The sequence below is a fragment of the Halichoerus grypus genome, chromosome 1 (assembly GCF_964656455.1).
Source record: "Halichoerus grypus chromosome 1, mHalGry1.hap1.1, whole genome shotgun sequence".
Classification (NCBI taxonomy): domain Eukaryota; kingdom Metazoa; phylum Chordata; class Mammalia; order Carnivora; family Phocidae; genus Halichoerus; species Halichoerus grypus.
This window is the reverse complement of record NC_135712.1, coordinates 42,180,177-42,194,663: the sequence shown is the minus strand read 5'-3', so window position 1 is coordinate 42,194,663 and position 14,487 is coordinate 42,180,177. Positions and strand designations below refer to the sequence as shown.

The window sequence follows — 14,487 nt, the reverse complement described above, 5'->3', positions numbered from 1 at the left end:
AGACAGAGATAAGGGTTTCAGAATTGGGGGTGAAAAGGAAATCTAGAATTCTCTTTTGGCCAACAGAAGCTGAGATTACTATAAAATGCCTAAGTAGAGGTTTCCTAGATATTAGCTATATCACCAGGAGCTCTTGGAAGAGGGAAGGGCTAGAAGTATAGATTTGGGTCATTTGAGTAAACAGGATTTAAGGTAATTATTTAGAATGAAATCACCTGAAAAGTTTGTGGATGTAAAAAAACCAGATGCCCAGAAAAGAACCTGGGGTAGAAGAGTTAATAAAGCAGAAGAGTTTATAAAGGAGATTGAGAAGAAACCATCAATGAAGCAGAAGGAAAACCAAAAAAGTGTGCTACAATGCAGTGTTAACAAAGTTGAGGAAAAAGTCAACTTGAGGTAAATAAGAACAGCACACTGCCAGTGGGTTTGGCAACGTGGAGATAATTTGTTGACTCCAACATGAGCAGTTTCAAGGAACTGTAGGGACAGAAGCACAAGTGGAATATGCTGAAGAATGCAATATGAAGTACAGCAGCCACTATAGACTATTCTTCTATTCCTTCCAGCTGTGTGAATAGAGGATTATAAAAAAGAATTAACTGCTGAAGAGGAATGCAGAGTCAAAGGATTCCATAATACTTAAAGTTAAGAAACACAAGAGCACATCCTGCTAATGGGAATGATCCAGAGAGCCAAACTCTTGATATAAGAAAGGGAAGGGATTATATGCAAAACTAGAAAGGGGTGGAATCTGTAGTACAAATGGAGAACCTGGCCTTGGACAGGAGCTGAAGCACTTTTTCCAAGTAATCAGAGAGAAGGCAACATTCAGGAATAAAAGCAGATAGAGAGAGCTGAGCAAATTTGGTGGTCCTAAACGAGAGAATTCTTTCGTGGTAGTTTCTACTTCCTAAAGAACTGAGGCAAAATTAGTAACTGATAGCACAATGGGATTAAGGGAGAACTGGAATATACATATACATACGTCCTAACACTATAAAATAAATTTTAAATTATAAAATATAAAGAAATTGAAGAGTTTTCTACTCTGTCAATTATCAAGTATTTCTAGAGAAAAAGATGTTTCACATATCAGCTCCAAATGTTTAAAGAACTTTATAAAAAAGATAAATTTAAAACCAATGATAAACTCTCCACCTAATCAGGTGGTGATTTCTTCTGTTTCTTCTCAAGTTGCACTATAACCTTTAATCTAGCACCTTACTGACACTTGTTTATAATTGTTCCTAAACTGTTTATCATGGAAACTGAGAAAATTAAGTATTATTTACTACTCACTAGCATAATTATGTCCAGATGGATTTGTAAAATAGTAATTTTCTATTAGTATTTATATCTGCACATAGTGCTTTTAAAGCAAGACTTAAGCACAGAAAGATTCTAGCAAAGCAGTACCTCACATGTATCACATATAATTTTCATTGTTATATTTTAAAACCAACTAGAATCACTCTGGGGCACCCAGTTGGCTGGCTCAGTCTGCGGAGCATGCGACTCTTGATCTTGGGGTTGTGAGTTCAAGCCTTATGTTGGGTGTAGAGATTAGTTAAAAATCAAATCTTAAAAAAAAAAAAAAAAGAGGGGTGCCTGGGTGGCTCAGTCGGTTAAAGGGTCTGCCTTCAGCTCAGGGCATGATCTCAGGGTCCTGCGATTGAGCCCCGTGTCAGGTTCTCTGCTCAGCAGTGAGTCTGTTTCTCCCTCTCCCTCTGTCCCTCCCCCTGCTCATGCTCTCTCTCCTTCTCTACTTCAAATAAATAAAATCTTAAAAAAAAAAAAAAAAACCCTAACCTAAGCAACAAAAACAACAGGATTCTTAATTAGTTGAACATTTTGTATATATTTTATTTACACACTCAATAGGCACTAACGGTAATTTTTTTTTTGTTAAAATCACTACCTTAAAGAGAAAAAATTACTAAGCATTAGAGGTATAATATTAGGAAATCTACCGGTAAAATTACTATGAGCACTTGGGCTCATATTCTCACCTACTAAATTATGTCATTTTCTGTAGTCAAAAGCTTCACATAGCCTGAATTCATATGATGAGACACTTTAAAACTTGCTCTCCTAAACCATCTCCATCCAGGCACAGCGTATCATCAACAATACCTACTCATATCCATCATTACATTTACAGAACACTAATAAAGCACTGCACTAGCTGCTTTAAATGCATCATTTGAAATTCACATGACAACACAGATACTAAAATCCTTATTTACAAGTGCAGACATGGAAGCTCAGAAAGAGCAAGTAAGCTGCCCAAAGCCTGTCTTGACTCCAAAGCCCATGCTTTCCCCTATACCAGTCGTTCTCAACTTTTGCTATGCATCAGAATGATTGGAGAACCTGTGGAAAAAAGCCAGAAGCATTTCCTGGCCCCACCCTCAAAAATTTAAAAGGTCTGGGCTGATGCTGATATGCAGATGGTCCCCAGAAAACATCTTGCTAATAACACTACCAACAGGTTTCTCTCTGTTGTATTGTTTTTATATAAAGTGTGTTTGGGTGGGGAAGGGAAGGATGGCAACTTCTGAAGGTTCCTTATGCAGAAATTACCTAGGAGGTCAACTAGCTGAGAAGCTTCACTATGAAATACAGCTGCTAAGAGTGAAGTTGATGCCAGTAGAGACAAAAGACTTCAGTAAGGAAGTTCTGAGGTGAATCAACAACATAACTAAATAAGGTTGATGAAGATGACAGCTTGGTAAGGTTCCACTGCCAAGAAGAGAAATCTTAAGCCAATGGACCCTATACATACAGTGAGCAGGGTTTTCAGATGGTAAAAATAGTAAGTTAAAGGACATACCACTATATCTAAGGACGAAGGGATTAAATGACATAGGGAGTCCATATCTGCATACTTACGAGTTTCTAACAATCTAAAAAGGGCCCAGGTTCTCCTATTTATTATTTAAAGGTCTTACTTGGTATAAGTGCATTTTCCTCAAATTCTAATGACAGTATTAGGATAATTCGTAAACTTAGTTAACTTCTAAGCACTTATAGTAAAGAATATGACTCAAAGAAATTTGCAAACTAACGTTTTCCTATAATACTGTCTAGAAAAAAGGTGACTCAAGTAGGCATATAAAGGCTGGAGACAAAAATCTTCTATTGGAAAAGTAATAATAAAACCCTGGTTATTGTTTCTCCTAATATGGAAACTCACTGCCATGGTTTTTAACCTTTTTGGTCATGAAATCCTTTAGGAATTTGATGAGAGTTAGGATCTGCTCCCAAGGAAAAATGCACATGCACTCAGGATTGTGTCTGTGATTTCAGAGGGTCCTGGGAGGCCATCATAGGTGCAAACATCTCTGGGTCAAAAAATTCTTTTTTATTGAAATGTTCATAACACCTAGTAAGATCATATCAGAGATATTATGTTTTCTTCCCTGAGTGAAACTCCTCTATATTACTTTTGTTGCAAATCATCTAATTCGCAATGTTTGGCCCAAAGTTAGGTCATATAACTCCACAGAAAAACAGACAGTATGTAATGAGAAAGTGGCATCATTCCAAGAGTACAAATGTGCTAACACAAGGAGAATTGTTATTATCCTGGGAGGAAATTTTAGCCTTGGATCTCCAGAGTTATCCCAGTTTTAAGTATTAGGAGATTCAACCATAAAAAAGGAAAGCTTCAGCTCAATCTTTTCCAGAAGTAATCAACAAATAGTGCCTTATATTATTTATGAAAAATGGTGGGTGTTGAGCTTGAAATTTGGGCTTACTGCTGGAAAGGGGGTGGGAGGATTGTGAAAGAGGTACAGGGGATTAAGAGGTTAAAAATTCCAGCTATAAAATAAGTCATGGGAAAGAAAAGTACAGCATAGTAATGGAGTCAATAATATTGTAGTAACTGTACGGTGACAGATGGTAACTACACCTACCATGGTGAGCATTTTGTAATGTATATATAATTGTTGAATCACTATGTTGTACACCTGAAACTAATATTATATGTTAACTATATTTCAACTAAAAAAGAAATTGGGGATTATGTTGATTCCAGTGCTATTGATACAACTGCAAAAGTTGTTTACTTTTTCTATTGGAAAAGTATCTGTCCAGAGTATCTAATTTTAGTTTTTTAAAAATTAGGTTATAAATTGTTAAAGCAAGAGTATGGAGGGGTTACATAAGGGCAGATAATATAATTCATACCTTAATCAGAGTATAGGTTAATCTCTATTGTAGCTAAGAGAGTAAAAGGAACACTTTCTAGGTAAATAAATAGGTTAACATGATTACAGAGCAGGAACTTTGAATAGCATCTATTTTAACTCTTTAATCACTTTTACTTTTTTACTGAAATGGGTTCTTACAATACCCTATAGTATGGTTCGCATGATTATATGTAGCTGAATACAAAAAAAGAATTACAATATTTTACAGCTACTTTTAATATAGAAGAGGCATTTAACCACTAAGTCCAAAGAAGTAGAGTTACTTGCCAGGGTCATAAACAAATTTACATCAGCTCTTAGAATCCAGGTTCCAGACTCTCCATCTTCTCTTTAAACCCATGGTTTTTCAACTTTTCACCACTATTTTAGAGATTTTAATCAAAATATTTAAGTAGTAATGCTCATTAAGTAGTAAATGCTATAGAATGGTAAAAAAGACTTTCTGAGCTAATAAAACACAGAAGACTAGTAATGTTCTATGATTCTGACCTTTCAAGAGAGCCCTCAAGTCTGACATGAAGTGAAATTTGGCTGAGGCTTCATTTGCAGTGACACATGCCATCAGGCTGGTGTGTAAGAGCAAGTCAGGCCAAGCCAGAGACGGCCCCAGGACCCGCTACTGTGGGCACCTAACTTTGCTTCCCAGAGCATGAATGAATCCCAGCTCCATCAATTTGTAATTTTGTGATTATAGACAATATTCTAATTTTTCAGGTTTATTTCTGTTGAATGGCTGAATCTTCTCAGAAGTTTTATATTGTTCGCTGTTTTTCATCATTAGAGGCTGGGAAGAGGAAGTTATCTAGGTATTGCAGTGAGTTCTGAGAGGTTCTTTGGGTCCTAAATCAGCTAATTTAGGCTCAGACACAGATGAACAGAAGAAATTAGATGCTGTCATTGAATTCTGCCCATGATAGGTCCAGATATTTGTGGGCTGGAAGGAAGCAGCTGAGTGCAACAAGGAGCACTGTAGCCTGCCTAATTCACATACCCTCCCCCTCCGTCTCCACAACCCACCAGGTCCTAGCACTGAGCTTAGCAGGGTTCTGCCAGAGGCCCTTCCCACTTATTACCTAGTGGAGTATTCAATGCCATACCTATTACGGACTAGGGTTGTATCAGTTAAACAGAATTTATCTGCATGGAGCAGTGAAGGCAACCTGAATGACTAAGCAGATGAACTGTAAAATGATCAAAAGTGTATTTTAAAGAGCTCTCATATTCTTTATATATACTAGCATTGTTTCACTTGTGAAAGCATGTACCGTTTTTGTAAAACATCAAGTTTTTTGGTAAAACATCAAATTTTGTAAATTGGAAAAACATCAAATTAAGAAAAAGACTCCTGCTAGCAATGTAGAGGGAGCTTGGAGGATGGGCAAGACTGTAGGGAGACTGCTTAGGACACTGTTGCTCTCAGAAACACAGGTGAGAAGTGCAGAGGGATTACAGAGGGGATTACAGAGAAGTAGAGACTCAAAGGATATTAAGACAGTAACATCAATAAGAGAAATTACTGGTCAGTCAGAGAGAAAAAGGTAAACAGGAGAATTTCCAAATACGGGTTTTGTATAGGTATTTAAGAGGGATTTAGAAACATATAAAAAAGAAGTGGGGGTACAGGGGCCCCTGGCTGGCTCAGTCAGAAGAGCATATGACTCTTGATCTCAGGGTCATGAGAGTTTACTTAAAAACAAATAAATTAATTAATATATGTATTTTTTTTAATAAGAAAAGATGGCATACAAAATTTTATGTATTATACACAACTGTATACATTACAAATTTTGCAAAAAGATGCATAGGAAATTCATCAAAATGTTAGCAGTGATTGGCATTGCGTGGTCGATCAACATTTTTTAACTCACTCTTCCCTACGTGTACTAAATTTATTAAGAATATGTACATTTTGTGTATTTTTGAAGCACACTCATTTCAAAAAGCAGTTTACCTTTATTAAAAAAAAATCCTTTGGTTGTAAAATTCCCTTGGGAAAAACTGGTCAAATGGCAAGCCATCCTATACTTCACAAGCAAATTATAGTATCCATTATTAATTCTCATGTCTTTGTGAGATCTCAGTGACTACGAAATTATAATGGTGAAGCAACCCCCTAGTTGGTGCTTTTCCAGAGTTTTGTTCCCCCTCTATTCCAAAAATCTACTAGGTGAGAGAGGTGAGAGAACGGACAGCAGGTCTCTTGCTGACCGTATTTCATTACTCAGTGCTAACTGTAGTCACTTAGGAACTGCACGCTCCTGCCTCGTGATTTTTCCACATACATCTGCATGACTGCCTCTCTCCCCTCAAGTGTCATCTCCTCAATAAAACCTACTATGATTATCCTAATTATAAGAGTAACATACCCCTGTTATACCACCACCATAGGATCCCAGATATTTTACCTGTATTTTTCAATATACTTATCACTTAATGTACAATATAACTTAATTATTACAGTTATTGTGTATGTCACCCCCTAGAATGTACGCTTCTGAGGTCATATATGGATTTATATTGTTTTTGTTTCCAAATGTATCCCCATTACCAGAACAATGCCTAGGACATAGTGGATGCACAATAAATATTTGCTGAATTAACACATGAATGAATGAATGAAAGAATAAATTAAATAAATGACTATTAGGTTAAAAAATGAACACACAATTATTTTACACATGAGCATCAGTCATCTCAGTCATTGACACTTTTTACTTTAGAAGTCACTGGTTCTTTGCTTAAATGTTTAGAAACTATCTTAGCCTATGGGGTTCAACATAGTTCATTCTTTGTACATATGTCTATTAAACTTTCCTTCAGATTCAATAAAGATGAGAATTGATTACACAAATAAAATAACTTCACTAATTGGTTAAATAAATAAAAAATTAAGCCATATAACCCGTACTAATAAATGATGCCATAAAGTCTTACGTTCTGTAATCAGAGCTTCCAAACTGCCTCATTTAGAAATGTTCATTTACTACTGAGGACCACTGAGAAACTCTGCTTACAATTTCTCATTTAACCACATGATAAGCTGGTTGGTTTTTTTTTTTAATCCTCAGTAATGAAACAAGCATGAGGAAAAAGGGACAAGAAGGCAAGAGCACACATTTAGCTCACTATGATTTTAAGAGCAATTTAAAGGACTTTCACTTTTCTATGTCTTATAGTTATAGCACCATCTGGTGTTTACATGCAGAAAGGCTGTGAGGGCAGGTGGTGTAAAAGTCCTTTGTCACTTTTTAAAAAATGTTTAGGCAGCCCAACAAAATGATATGAACACATGACTAAGTTGATAACAACACAGATCACACATTCAATTTGGAAATACAGAAATAAAAATTTAGAAATCACTGTGGCATTAGAAGAATAAACGTTTTAAATAACTTCCAAATAAGAATACTCTTCAAGAAAAACAAGAAAAATGCAAAACGTAAGTTATTAAAAGAGGGAAAAAATTGAAAAACATTCTAGAACCTTGTTAATAGGCCATTTCAAAATGCAGAATCTTATAAAAAGTAAATTATCAAATAAAACAAAGAGTTTGTATTTGAATACCCAGAAGATCTGAGTATAACTCTTCTTCATAATACAGCCTCAATCCTTAATCCCTATGGAGAACATAACAAGGCCTCACTATATTAACAATCCCCAGTTAATCACGTTTTATTATATTAGGATGTGACAATTTTAGCTTATTTGCTTATTTAGCTTATTTTGTAATTTAGGTAAATTTCTTTATTGGCTAACGCCACTGCTTCTGCATTTACCATGACACCAACGTTACTTACACCAGTATAGGCTTTCCCGATATCCTAGGATGTCTTAGCACTTCCGACATTGTCTCTTTTGTCTCTTCCATTCTCTCTTCATCGCTGGAATCCACAACAAATATTACTCCATAGGACTCAGCATAGTAATTCTTCCAGATTCCCCGAATTCTTTTTCCACCTCCCAAGTCAAAGATGGTGACTTCAAACTTTCCTTGTCTAAGGTCAATTTTGGAAAAGCCAACAGTAGGAGCTACATCCTCAGGATACTCTGTTTCAAATGATACAAAAAAAAAAAAAAAAAACCGTTAGGCTTAAATTAGTAACATTAATCTAACTTCACAACTTAAATGACATAAAGTGTTTTTCATCATAATTTAGTACTAAATGGAATGTTTATTACTTGCTTACACACTAAGCTTTATATCTAAGTATACTGGTTTGGGGGAAGGGTAGATATTACAAAATATCCAACTAGAATTTATGCTCCATGCAGATAAAAATTTCTGGTTTTTGTTTTTTTGTTTTATATTAACATAACCCCAGCTCCTAGAATAATGTCTACCCCATAACAGGTACTTAATAAATATCTGTAGAATGAATAAATGAATGAACTCTTGCCTTTAAGGCTATTGACTCTCCAAGTTACAAATAATAAAAATTTTAACCCTTCAACACCACAGCCATCCTCAGGGACCATTACAACCTCTGTGAAGTTATAAAGAAAAGCTGAGTATTTAGAGAATAGTTGAGAAGAACCAAAAAATGGGAGAAGCTATGAGGAGTAGACTGTGCTTTTTTAATTACTGAATTAAAGCTATAATTGGAATAAAGAAACTTCTCAAGTCAGCTTGCAAATATAGAGTAGATTTCATTATTTCTACAGGAACATGTTTTGGATGTTCTCATAAATTTAAAATTGAAATTTTCTGTACTTAAGGATATGACAACACAAACAAGGTACCGGGTGTACATAACTGCCAAGGAATGGTAATAACAATAAGATTAAAAAGATAACTAAGGTTCAAGAAAGACTTGAATTGGGAGTTGAGACTTTAGGCCTAAAAGCTAGGTAAGAGTGATCTAAGTAACAGAAGAAATAGCAAAGGCAAGAAAGTACAAACAAGTTGAATGTCATAGTTGGAGCAAACCCTTAAGATTGTGAATGCAGACTGAAGAGAGTTCTGCAGAGAGAACTGGGAGCCACGGAAGGTATTTCAGTAGACCAGTAATATAATTAAGGTGACTAAAGTAGTACTTTATTAAGACACATCTTTGCAAAGTCTCTAGAACTGGCTAGAAATGAGAGTGATGGCTGCTTTTCAGACAGATATGAAAATAAAGAAGAAAGAATGGAAAGAGAGAACTCATGAAAGACTAACAGAACCTAGTGACTCGATGGCAATGAAGAAGAGTTAAAACTTCACGTTTGTCTCATTCTCTCTTCATCACCAGAATCCACAACAAACAGTACTCCAATGGACTTTGTTTACACCTGCATGGGCAATACAATGGCCCCAAACTACATGAGGCTTTTTAAATTAAAATCAGTTAAAATTAAATTAAATTTCAGTTCTTCAGCTGTACTATCTACATTTAAAGTGCTCAAAGCCATATTGGCTAGTGGCCCATCCTACTACTAGCCCATACAGAACATTCCTATCATTGCAGAAAGCTCTACTGAGTAACACTGGTGTAGATGGTCTTATCATTTCCACATTCAGCAAAACATTTGCTACTACAGAGGTAAGTTTGAAAGGCATTTGCTGCTAGGCTTAGGGGTGACTGGGAAACAGACTTGCAAGGTACTACTCCCTGGCAGCAAGTACTTTAGTGCAGTTTAAACAGCTCCCTAGAGAGTTCAAAGAGACATTACAAGTCCTATTTTTCTAAGACCTTCATTATCTAGGAGAAAAAAGTTTAGAAGCAATATAAGCAGAATGATACTCCCAAAACAGGATTATACTAGACATTTAAAAATACGGATCTAGTCCAGACCAAAACTGGTCTCCTTAGTGAAAATAAGCAGCCATCTTTGAGCATGATTTGAGAGGTACTCCCAGGAAATTATCAGTGAAAATAAATCAACAATGCTGGAGTAGGGATAAGGAAACTAACACGTACAGACACCTACTCAGTACAGGACTTCATTAGGCATTAGGATATAAAGATGAATAAGATAGGGTTGCTGTCCTCAAATAACATATAGTTCAATATAGACAGATACTATTAATGGAAATAACACAAGAACTGATATTTCTATGAAAAAAACTCTGGAGAGGATAGCGTGAGGATTGCATGCCTGTGTCCTGTGTCCATGTGCTCCCCTCCCCCTGCAAAACTCGTATGTTGAAACCCTAATCCCCAATGAGATGGTGTTTGGAGGTGAAGCCTTTGGGAGGTAATTAGCTTTGGGTGAGGTCATGAGGCTTAGTACACTTATAAGAAGACACAGAGAGCTTGTTTTCTGTCTCTCTGCACCACATGAGGACACAGCAAGAAGATGGTTGTCTGTAAATCAGGAAGAGGGCCCTCATCAAGAACCCAACTATACTGGCACCCTGACTTCACACTTCCAGCCTCCAGAACTTGTTTAAATTAAGATACTGGTACAGCAGCCCAAACCAAGACCAAGGGCATTCAAGAGGAAAACAGTAAAGAGAAGGGAGGCAGAAGTTATGGTATACAAAGGCTTCAGAAAGGCCATGAAAGAAAAATGAAGGATTAAAAACTACATAATTATAATAAAGAAGGGAGAAGAACATTCCAAGCAGGAGAGCAATGTAAGCACAGATAAAATGATGGCAACATTCCCAGGAAACCAATTCAGATCAGGTAATTTGTTCAAGGTTACATGGTAGGCAGAGCAAGGACTCAAATCTAGGTCAAGACATTAAACGCCTTTCCTCTCTGACTTCTCTAGCCTTTCCTCTGGGTCCTACTCGTGTTTCGAGACTGAAGACTAAATGTTCTGAATACAACTTCCCTATAAACCCTTTCTGATGATTTCTTCCTACTGCCAGTATCACCTACACGCTCTATCATAATATTCTGTCTTCTTGCTGGTCCTCACAATAGCCTGTCCCTTCCCAGTATCTGGGATCTACTTTGTATCCTTAATACTTAGCACAAAGTATATAGTGGCTCAATATTATAACACCAGACTGCCATGACAGCTGAAGCTACTGTCCTTACATCCATCTTCCATGTATTTATCCATCCATTCATGCTAGTAGCCATTTATTGAGGGCCTATTATAGAAAGATCAGGCATCATACAAGAACCAGGGGTACAAAGACAAATGGTCCCCAATCCTGAGGATTTCAGTAAAGTATATGTGTTAAGACAATCTCTAGAAAGCCCAAGATAAAGTGAAAATATATAATCAATAACTATTTATTGAGAATCTATTGTATGCTAAGCACTGTGCAACGTCCTAGATACACAATAATAAGATCCATCTTCTGATCTTACAGAAATCTTACGTAGAGGAGAAAAGTGGAAACATAAACAAATAACTGTAACATAGTGAAGATATGTTAATATCCAACAAAGCTAGGGATCAATTTACACGAAGAAAAATTCTGCCACCCAAATAACAATCATTTCTTAGAAACTATTAGGAAACACACTGGATAGTCAGAAAATCCTGGATTCTTTAGCTGAGCACATACCTATTTAGGATAAAGACTACAATCCCCAGTCTCTGTGGCAGCTAGGGATGGCTGTTAGAGCACACTCTAGATAATGAGCTTGTGTTGTGGCATTAAATGTTTAACCACTTTGGGGGTGCTTTGATATGCAGTGTTTGCCATTTTCCATGGTATAATTACTCCCACTATGGCTAATTTCAAACTACTGTGAGGTACCTGAAAACACCGTTGGGAAGAGATGTACCAAACTGGCTCTAGATAGCTGATATGAGCCAAGAGAGCAAGTAGGAGCCAGCTCCAGAATACCACCCGTTCTAGTCAATGTCACTAAATTGAACTGATACAGCAGCTTCTAGTTCACGCCCTTAAAAGAAAATAAAATGGCCTCCCTTCCCCTTTACTTCTTCCTTCCAGCTGAAATGCACAGTAGTGAGCCACCTTGGACTAGATAGGCAAGGGAGAACACTATAAATGGCAAAAAAAATAGGAGAAGGAACTTGAATCTCTACCACCATGGGGCTGTTATGCTACGCCTACACTACTTTAGTGTGCACTATTATGAGAAATAAAATTCTATTTTGTTAAGCCACTGTTATTTTAGGTCTCTGTTAGGACAACTGAACCTATATCCAACTAATGCAATCACTTTGATAGCCATAAAGAAGAGAAGTTGATTGAAAGAAGCAAAGGTGAAGGTAAGGAAAGTACTTTGATTAGGAAGCTATCACATTCTAGATGAAAGACACTGAGGGTGTGGATTTAGACCCTGCAGTTAGAAAAGAAGCACATATATCTCGGAAAGGGAAAGGGAAAGGGAAAGGGAAAGGGAAAGGGAAGGAAAGGAAAGGAAAACAGAGACAAGCCACAAATAAGCTGAAGAGTGGAAGCCATGGCAGAAATGTTGGAAGAAGGTTGCCTATTACACCTAAGGCATGGCTGAACTGGGACACCAAAATGAGTAAAACTACTCTTTGGGAATTTATGGTCTGGAAAGGTGGAAGAGATACATGAATGAAGGAGTAATTTAAGTAGTGATACAAGTAGGTATAAGTAAGTATAGGCCAAAGCAGAGGAAGTAGTCAAGTCTACTGATGGTGGTGGTAATGGCTAAGGGTAGCAGGAGGTGGAAAAGACTTCATGAAGAATGAGACTATATAACAAAAATCCATCTTTAGAGATATATAGATACTCTGCTTTAAAGATAAGCAGATATTCTCTCTCGTAAGACAAGTGGGAATAGCATAAACAAATACAAAGGCATAAAAAAGCTCCATTGGAAAACTTCATCTAGTTCTATATAACTGGAATCCTTAAAAAAGAAAAAAGGTAAGAAATCAGTCACTAGAGTAGACTAAAGAATAAATAAACAAGATGAAGAACAAAAACAGAACCAGAGGGAAGCTTAAAGTTGAAGACAGCTTTAACTTTCTGTTCATGATGTAACACCTTGAGTATTTTCTAAACTCAGAAAAAGAAACTGATGGATATATGGAGGTGAAAATCAGAAGAGAAAGATCCTAATGGAAAGAGGATGTTCTAAGTACACACAACAGATTAGATGGTCTGATTCTTAGATTATGCTCCCCTGAATGTAAGACTGAAGAAATGGAAGGGGATGTTTAGATGAGGAGTCACGGTCTGCAGGCCAAATCTGGCTCACTACCTATTTTTATATGGCCCTCAAGCTATGATTGTGTTTTATATTTTTAAATAATTACAAAAAAAATCAAAAAGACAATATATCATAACACATCGAATTTTAGTGTCCATAACAAAATTTCATTGGAACATGGCCATGCTCATTTGTTTATATATTGTCTATGGCTGCTTTTGCACTATGTCAGGGTTGTATAGTTGGGAAAGAGACCGCATGACCCTCAAAGTTTAAAATATTTAATATCTGGCTCTGTACAAAAGAAGTTTGTCACCTCTGGTTTAGATGATGATGATGAGTGCTCCATGAGGCTATAACCTAGGACATAGCATGAAGGGTATGTACAAAAGGACTTCATAAGAATCCAAAGACAAAATACTTAATTTACATCTAATGTTACATAGTAGAATATGAGGTGACAAAACAGCAAGTTTTGCAAGGTGTTAATTTTCTTTCCTAAGCCTCCATAAATAAAAGCACCCTGACTATTTGATATGCATATCTTGTTGCAACATCCTTTCTCAGCAACAAATGTATGTTAAGTTTTTTCCCAATTCATACCTGTAAGATGTTTCGCCACATCTTCTGGGTATACAACAAACTCACCAGCACAGTTGCTTCTATTTTGTAGTACATAGCATTAAATTAAGACTAACTAAATAAATACATTCAATGAGATGCAATATAAATGACATAAAACCCTTTGATAAAAAAGAGGCCCTCATTTTAACATAACTATAAAAATCAAGTTGAATCATGTTGGAAAAAAATATTGAAAAAAAAATGAAGACATACAAAGACAGTTGTGCTGGCTAACTACATTTCTACCTTTCTTTCATTTGGGCGTAGCCTTGTGACTAAATTCTGGCCAAGAGAATGTAAGTGGAAGATGGGTATCATTCAAGGCAGGGCATGTCCTTTTTTTGCTTTTTCCCTCCTGTGCTGAGAAGACAGATGTGATCCCTTTTATCTGATCAAAGACCTCAAGGATCCTCTGCATCTCTGCACTTACTCAAATCTGAAACATGTTAACTGGCTGGTACTCTTAAGCTAGAGTCTATTCACCATATTAGCCACAAGTATACTAAGAATTTAAAGTAATGGAGTGTATACTATCTATACCAAATAAATATGTAACAAAGCAATTTACATAAATTAATAATTCAGAATAATTTAATAATAAATAT

At 36.3% G+C, this 14,487-nt stretch overlaps 1 protein-coding gene across 4 annotated transcripts in view; it reads right to left on the bottom strand.

The window, feature by feature from the left end:
* The window catches only part of ARL13B (ARF like GTPase 13B), a 67,138-nt gene that overhangs the window by 37,513 nt on the left and 15,138 nt on the right, over positions 1-14,487 (bottom strand). For 2 of the 4 annotated variants that reach the window (XM_036097325.2, XM_078060965.1), the window contains exon 3: positions 8,015-8,264. The exons of the other annotated variants lie outside the window; for them this stretch is intronic. In XM_036097325.2, coding sequence (XP_035953218.1) covers positions 8,015-8,264 — 250 coding nt within the window. The remainder of the gene's footprint in view (positions 1-8,014; positions 8,265-14,487) is intronic. 4 annotated transcript variants of the gene reach the window in all.